Source organism: Anabas testudineus, chromosome 8, assembly GCF_900324465.2.
Source record: "Anabas testudineus chromosome 8, fAnaTes1.2, whole genome shotgun sequence".
NCBI classification, from domain to species: domain Eukaryota; kingdom Metazoa; phylum Chordata; class Actinopteri; order Anabantiformes; family Anabantidae; genus Anabas; species Anabas testudineus.
The window spans coordinates 6,737,282-6,745,448 of NC_046617.1; the positions used below are offsets into that span (position 1 = coordinate 6,737,282).

An 8,167-nucleotide genomic window follows, 5' to 3' on the forward strand; every position below is an offset into this window, starting at 1 on the left:
GCTCAGATCAGATTTTATGACAATTTAGTGCATGAAATCCTAAAAGAAAGAAATACTTTTTCTTGCCACTGTAGATGTAATAATAACAATCATAGTTTATACACAATGTGTTTTGCTTTAAAGACAGTTCTCCTAAAATAAACAAATTGAAGTTGGTTAATTGAGAGTTACTCTTTTACACAGTACTGTTTTTCTTCCAGTTTTCCATCCACTTCATCAGATGAAATTTCCATTTCTGTCTCTGCTTTCATTTGTTACTTCTCCCCTGTCTCTGAATAAAATGGTGTGTCAAGGAGAGCTTTGTTTTTCTCTGATCTCGGGAGGCCTTCACACAGAGAGTCATGGATCTTCAGCCATGAATCCATCTCTGATTTCCAAAGTTTGGATCTGGCTCTAATGAACTGTGAAACTTCAGTTTCGGTGCCTTTAGCCAGAGTGATGCTGTCTTTACAGATAAAGAAGATATCCATTCCAAGGAAAAGAGCATTTACCGCAATGAGACCGGCCCTGGCTGACTTGGTGAGAGCAAGAGGCCCTTTGACTGCCGCCTGACCAATATCTGGGATGTCTGAGGCCACCCTGGGTACGTTCCCTAAAGCCTTACCTTCCTGGGCCACCACCTTACCAACTCTTACATTCAGATATCCACTTTTCAGCATCTTATAATCAGAGACAGCATTACGAAATGAATCAATACCTTTACGAACACCATTAGCTTTAAAGAGTATCTTGAAAACTCCCAGAGCCACATCTATCTCACTTATTCCCATGTTGATCACCTGGTCCAGACAGTCCTGGAGAGTCTGCACATCCTCTGTGAAGCTCTGAAAGACTTCACTGGCTTTCTTCTGGTGTTTACGATTAACTCCTATCTCTGTGGCAGTGGTAACAATGCTGTTGACTCCACTGGTGACTCCCAGCCCCATTCCAGTCATTGTCAGACCAAGAGACACTCCAGCCGTGAAAGGAATTAAAGCCAAACCAACGATGGAAAGCACACCTCCAACTGCCCCTACTGAGCTGCCTGCCACACTGGAGATCTTAGCACCTTTATTCATCCTGTCCAGCTGAACAGCATTCTCCTCAAGCTCGGCCAGAAACTGCAGCATCCTGGGCTGTCGCTCACTGAACTTACTGATGAAGACAGAACATGGTTCGTCCTGAAACAAGAACACCATCCGGAAGGACTGGTTTATCCTGATGAATAGTAAATTAAGGAAGAATAATTAAGGAAGAATAATAAAACACATGAAAAGGACAAGCACCAAACTAGGACAGGAGATCTACTGAATAAGTAAGGGTTGTTTGAAATTTGTTTGTTAGTTTCAGAGGTAGCAGAGTTTGTGTCATTTCTCTCTAGTCTGCTGATTTAGCCTGTTTGTCAGTCTGTTTCAATAAGTATTAAGAACTGTAGTTAGAGAGTTTTGGTCTATTGTTGGTGGTAGTTTCAGCTTAGTAATCACCGAGCATTCACACCTTTGACCTAACAACCTTTCTGTCTCCTTTCTTCCAATGTGTTTTCAGCAGATTCCAGTTCTCCTCAGCAGACGCAGGACATGGCGTTCTCCGAGAGGACGATGCATTTCCCACCTGCGGCCCCTCACCCAGAACACCTCGCCGCCGGCCTCTTTTTCTCTTGCCCTGTGGAACTGTCAGTCGGCGGTGAACAAGGCGGACTTCATTCCAGCTTTTGCTACAACCTCAGCTGTTCAGCTGCTTGCACTTACGGAGACCTGGATTACCCCGCAAAACACGGCCACCCCAGCCGCACTCTCCACCGGCTTTGCTTTTTCTCACACTCCTCGCCCATCACGCCGGGGGGGCGGGACTGGTCTCCTAGTAGCCGATACCTGGAAGTTCTTCACCATGGCACCCTTTAGTAATCTGTCTTCTTTAGAATATCATGCCGTTAGGATTACAGCACCGATCACAGCCCACATCATTGTGATCTACCGACCGCCGGGCCAGCTGGGGGACTTTTGTGACGAGCTGGATATGCTATTGTCTCAATTCCCTGAAGATGGCACTCCTCTCATCGTCTTAGGTGATCTAAACATCCACCTGGACAAACCACAGACATCTGACGTGCTCGCTCTTCTGAACACGTTTGACCGACTAGTCTCCACTCCTCCAACTCACAAAGCTGGCAACAACTTGGACCTTGTTCTGATCCGAAATTGCACTGTAGATGACATCTCTGTCACTCCTCTGCATTTGTCGGATCACTTCTTCATTCAGCTCACAGTCTTCATCTCTAGACCATCTCATTCTTCCACTGCATTGGAAACATTCCGCCGCAACCTCAGATCTCTCAACCCGGAGCAGCTTTCTTCCCTGGTTTCTGCAGCGCTGCCCTCATCGCAGGTTTTATCCACCTACTGTTACAATTCCCCCCTTCTGCCCCTGTCAGGTTGTTCTGTTTTGTTTTTGTTCTGTGTCTCACCCTCCTGCCACACACCCATATATGGACTTCCTCCACTTTCCACTGAACTCCCCGGACTAATTACTGACTCAAGTCACCTGTGCATCACTCTGTTTTAAAAGCACCCCTCAGTCCTCAGTTTGGTGCTGGTTTGTCACACATTGCCTTCACCCTGATTTCATTCATGCTGCACACTACTCCTCCACATCTCTGGTCGGTCGGTCGGTCGGTCTGTTCGTTCGTTCGTTCGTTCGTTCGTTCGTTCGTTTGTCTGTGAGGCACCTGTCTTTTTTTGGTTAGTAGGTTTGATTTGTTTGGTCTGCGTTTATGCAGCATTTTTAGTTGATACTTTGTCCTGTTAGTTTTGTATGTTTTGTTCCTGTTTGCCTGCCTTGCGCAGTGATTTTGGTTTGTCACTTTGTACATTTAGTTTGTTAGTTTCATGTCCGCCTTAGTGCGAGGTTTTTTGTTGGTACTTTGTCTGTTGTCGGTAGAGTTTTAGTTTGCGTTTTCGCCTGTGTTTCCACAGTGTTTTATGTTGATACTTTGTTAGTTTGTGTTATTTCCTTGTGTCCCCTGCCCTTTTTGTTAATAAATATACTTTTTGGTCTTACTCGTTCGTCCCGTTAGTCCGTTTGTAACACCTACGACATCGACGCAGCCACGGACAGGCTCTGCGATACTGTCTCTGCCCGACATCTACTAGACCTGCTCGCCCTTCAGCTTCCAACTCGTGGCTCACTGACCAGATCCGTGAACAACGCACGGTGCTCAGGAGTGCTGAGAGGAAGTGGCGCAAATCCAAGTCTCAACCTGCTCTAACTGAGTATCAGGATTTGCTTCAATCTTTCTCTTACAGTGTCACCAGGGCGAAGACTGAATATTACCAGGACAAGCTCAGCAACACCACAGACACCAGAAAGCTGTTCTCAACTTTCAAATCTCTACTCTATCCACCCCCACCTCCACCACCCACCTGTCTCACAGCTGACGACTTTGCCTCCTTTTTTACCAACAAGGTGTCAGCCATCAGCTCCCAGTTCACTCCTCCTGACAATGACATTCTGCTTACTAAACCTGACGATGCATCTCACTTCACTTTTTCAACACTGTCAGAGGACGATGTATCCACTCTCCTCCTCTCCAATCGCCCGACCATCTGCTCTCTGGATCCGATCCCCTCTACTCTTCTTCAAGCTATCGCGCCAACACTAATACCAGCCATTACACAGATCATCAACACCTCTCTCACAATAGGCACCTTTCCCACCTCGTTCAAGCAGGCCCAGATTACTCCACTGTTGAAGAAGCCTTCTCTGGATCCCTCCCTTGTGGAGAACTACAGACCGGTCTCTCTTCTTTCATTCCTGGCCAAAACTCTGGAACGTGCAGCCTTCAATCAACTCTCTGACTTTCTTTCCCGGAACAACCTCCTTGATGTTAATCAGTCTGGCTTCAAGAGTGGTCACTCCACAGAGACGGCACTTCTGACTGTTGTGGAATCCCTACGGGTGGCAAAAGCTGCAGGTAAATCTTCTGTCCTTATTCTATTAGATCTATCTGCAGCCTTTGACACTGTGAACTATCAGATTCTCATGACTGCACTCTCAGACCTGGGCATCTCTGGATCAGCTCTAGCCTGGCTTCGGTCATACTTGTCCGAACGCACCTTTAAGGTATCCTGGCAGGGGCGTGTCTCTGACTCTCATAGCCTCTCCACCGGTGTACCGCAGGGCTCAGTCCTTGGTCCTCTTCTTTTTTCAATCTATACTTCTTCTCTAGGCTCTATCATCCATTCTCATGGCTTTTCTTATCACTGCTATGCAGATGACACACAGCTCTTCCTGTCTTTTCCGCCGGATGATTCAACTGTCTCATCTCGCATCTCTGCCTGTCTCTCTGACATCTCTGCCTGGATGAGAAAAAGACACCTTCAACTCAACATACCCAAAACTGAACTTCTAGTCTTCCCTGCCAGACCTTCAACTCAACACAACATCAGCATTAACATTGGATCTGCGGTGATTGCCCCTACTAAGTCAGCCAGAAACCTGGGGGTCATCATTGATGACCAGCTGACCTTCACGGAACACATCGCCACAGTCTCTAGGTCGTGTAGATATGCCCTCCACAATATCAGAAAGATCAGGGATCAGGTTCAAAGCTCTGTCTCTTGCCTACAGAGTGGTTAACTCCTCAGCTACATCTTATCTCAATTCAATCGTTCAGGTCTACATCCCCTCCCGTCCACTGCGCTCAACCAGGGAACGTCGTCTGGTGGTACCAGCACCACACAGTCGACACCAAGGAAAACTGTTCAGCTCAGTGATCCCACGATGGTGGAATGAGCTGCCTATCTCTGCACGCTCAGCCACCTCACTTGCAATCTTTAAAAAACTGCTGAAAACAGAACTTTTCCGCATCTTCCTTTGCACTTAAAAAAAAAAAAAAAAAAAAAAAAAATTCTACCCTTTCTTTCTATCATCTCTTGAAACAGAAACACTTTTTCGATAGCACTCTGCTTCGATGTGTTACAATTCCCCCCTTCGGCCCCTGTCGGGTTGTTCTGTTTTGTTTTTGTTCTGTGTCTCACCCTCCTGCCACACACCCATATATGGACTTCCTCCACTTTCCACTGAACTCCCCGGACTAATTACTGACTCAGTTCACCTGTGCACTCCCTCTGCTTTATAAGCACACCTCAGTCCTCAGTCCGGTGCTGGTTTGTCACACATTGACTTCACTTCTGTCATTCATGCTGCACACTACTCCTAAATCTGGTCAGTTTGTTTGTTCGTTTGTCCGTGAGGTCCCTGTCTGTTTTTGTTAGTCAGTTTGAATTGTTTGGTCTGTGTTCACGCTGTGTTTTTTGAGTTGATACTTTGTACTGTTGGTTTGTCTGTCTGTTAATGTTCTCCTGCCTTGTGCAGTGATTTTTGTTTGTTACTTTGTACGTTTAGTTTATTAGTTGGTTTTTGTCCGCGTTAGTGCGTAGGTTTTTAGTTGCTACTTTGTCAGATTATGCTTTGTTGGTATTTGTCCACCGTGTGTTCGGGTCTCTTTTAGTTGATACTTTGTTAGTGTTGGTTAGTTCCCTGTGTCCCCTGCCCTTTTTGTTAATAAATGTATCTTTTTGTTCTTACTCGTTGGTCCCGTTAGTCCGTTCGTAACACGATGTTGTTTCTCCTTGACTTAGATTTTGTTTGCTTGCCTTGTTCCTCACTTGTAAGTCGCTTTGGATAAAAGCGTCTGCTAAATGACTAAATGTAAATGTAAAAATGACAGATGCCAGCATGTTACATCAAAAATTATTTCTAATTAATTCTATTAATACATGGTTAACACTTATACCTGATTTCATCAAGCTGGTTAATGTGATCAAGCATCCTTCGAATGTCATCCTCAGAAAAACCCACGTCCAGGTCGACCACAGCTCCCACCGTCATCTTTGGGGAAAACTCACTGAAGCAGCTGTAAAAGACACACACTCAGATCTTCTGGAACAGATTTTATTTGTTGTGCAAATGTGCATCATGTTCATTAAATTTCAGTTTACCTTTTCTCTAAGGAATCACAGATTTTCTTGGTGGTTTGTATGTATTTGTCCAGCTGGTACGACAGCACCTCCACGTTCTGAAGCCTGGGAAAGAAGAAGACTTTTGCATCTCTCTTAAACTCGAGGAGGTGAGGGCAGATCATTCGAGCAACACTGATGACAAACTGAACGTCTTCAAGGCTGAGCTCTTTGGGGAGATGTAACACCGGGTTGTCAGTGAACACATGCAGAGAGGTGACTGCGAGCTTCTCCACTGCATCCAGGAAGCAGTCCAGCTTGTCCAGGCCTTCCAGAGTGTCCTTCAACACAGCGGCCAGCTCATTAGGTCTCATATGTGCAGTCATCTTCATCACGTTTAATTCTTTCTCCCTCTGAAGCAGCCATTTAGAGTTGCCCTCACAGAACCCCCTCACTGAGTTGATAGAGGTGATGGTATCTGTGGTGTAGCGGCACAGGGCCTCTTGTAGTTCCTGTCTGTAAGATAAAGAACATCAACCAGCTAGTGAATTTCAACACTTATTCAAATAATCCAATATCCCTAATATGTTGTTTTTTGAATTTGGCTAAACCCTACACACTCTACACTGTCAAACTTTTTACTCTGGTTCATTGTGTTTTTTATTGCATTTACACAGTTGGACCAACAGATGTTACCAGAGTACATCTGATTTCAAATGGTGTAGAAGGGTTCATATCTGAGATCATCAAGAAATATTCTAGGATTTGATCATGATAATCTGCAGCACTAGTATTTTAAAACTGTGACAAACTGCATTTGTCGACTTTACCTAAAATCCTAAGGCAGCCCAAGTTAATTTTACAGTGTAGTGAAAGAAGTCGTTCTTTCAATATCTGACTTAAGTAAATGTGCAAGTAGTCTGTTATCTAAAAAATGGACTTCATGTATCAAAAGTAAAAGTGCTTTTGTCTCTCTGACTGATAAATCATTCAATGTGTACACAGCATTTTACTGTTGTAGCCATCAGAGGGCCACTGGGTGGGGGAGTGAGGAAAAAATGAACTCTTTATTTTCCATTCTATTATCTTCTGCTTTTAGTGAAATACTTTATTCATTTACCTTTTTAGGCCTTAATCAAATAATTAAATGTAAAGTGAGAACTTTAGAAGACAATGTCTTTTGAACTAGTTACAACTAATGTCTGTAACAAGGGGCCCTAACAACGCTGTTTGAATTTACAGTAGGAATACAAGTTTTGTAGTACTCTATTTATTATATACTTTTAATTAAGTTAAATCCTAATTTGACAAGTAACTAGTACTTACAGTTGTCAAATAAATGATGTGTAATGAAATGAAATCTACTCAGTTACGTGCCACGGCTGATTTAACAAGTACTTAGTTGAGTTTATCTGTTTCTTTCTTTCGTAGATGTTTTGTACATTTAAATACACCTGACACTAACAGAGAAGCTGCACACGTGTTTCAACGTGTTTCAAACTTTTAGTTTAGTTTAGTTTAGACAGGATCCAACTTTACCTTGCTGTGGACATGTTGCTCCTCTGTGTAGGAATCCTTCAGTTCCTTGTTTGGGAGTTTCTGTCTATGGATGAAAAAACAGGGCACAATTGTGTATCTGATCGTGCTCAGTGCCACAGTTCACAGATCTGTTGAAATAACTCCGGCTTGTAATGACATTGTGTTAGGTTTAGGTTTTATTCCCTGAACCGCACCCATTATTTTTTGGTTTCTTTTTTACTTATTTGTCCCTCTGCAGTCAGATGAGTTTTTTTATTTGACAGTGTGCACTAGGAAATGACAAACTCAGACACAATTGTTCTAACTTCCTTCCTTCAGGTACTGTTGGAAATATTCTCGAAACTGATTACATGCCCACCAGAAAAATTAAAAGTAAAGAAATAGTTTCACTTTGTAAAAATATCATCTGGCTCAGAAATAAAGAGTGGTGAATCTTTTAAAACAGTGATGAATGATATATTTTAAAAGAGGAGAAAAAAAGCAGGGAAAAACTTGAAGAGACTTCAGATACTAATTGTGCTTTTCTGCAAAAACCAGTGAGCAAACAGGAGTTTAGAAATTTGCTTGATTTGAATAAAATCATGAATGGAATTTTTCTTTTTTTTTTCCCAGAAAATGGTTTAGTGTGCTTGATATGACAGATGAAGTGTAGATTACAGTATTTGTTTACATGCTGTGTACTTCATGTTGGA

The 8,167-nt window shown here is 43.3% G+C and overlaps 1 protein-coding gene across 1 annotated transcript; it reads right to left on the reverse strand.

The window, feature by feature from the left end:
* Positions 1 to 71: 71 nt before the first annotated feature.
* Positions 72 to 7,739, reverse strand: LOC113155813. The gene is made up of 4 exons (XM_026350504.1): positions 7,476 to 7,739; positions 5,979 to 6,452; positions 5,774 to 5,893; positions 72 to 1,197 (listed from the first exon to the last, which is right to left on the reverse strand). Exons 1-4 carry the CDS (start codon positions 7,487 to 7,489, stop codon positions 255 to 257), a joined length of 1,551 nt encoding a protein of 516 aa, XP_026206289.1. The 5' UTR covers positions 7,490 to 7,739; the 3' UTR covers positions 72 to 254.
* Between the last annotated feature and the right edge of the window lie 428 nt (positions 7,740 to 8,167).

Bases quoted from the DNA above. Each gene is read 5' to 3' on its own strand.
- LOC113155813 (XM_026350504.1), bottom strand. The intron at 5,894-5,978 runs GTAAACTGAAAT...TGTCTTTTACAG, and splicing joins TGTGATTCCTTAGAGAAAAG to CTGCTTCAGTGAGTTTTCCC. The intron at 1,198-5,773 runs GTATAAGTGTTA...ACTATTCATCAG, and splicing joins AACCAGCTTGATGAAATCAG to GATAAACCAGTCCTTCCGGA.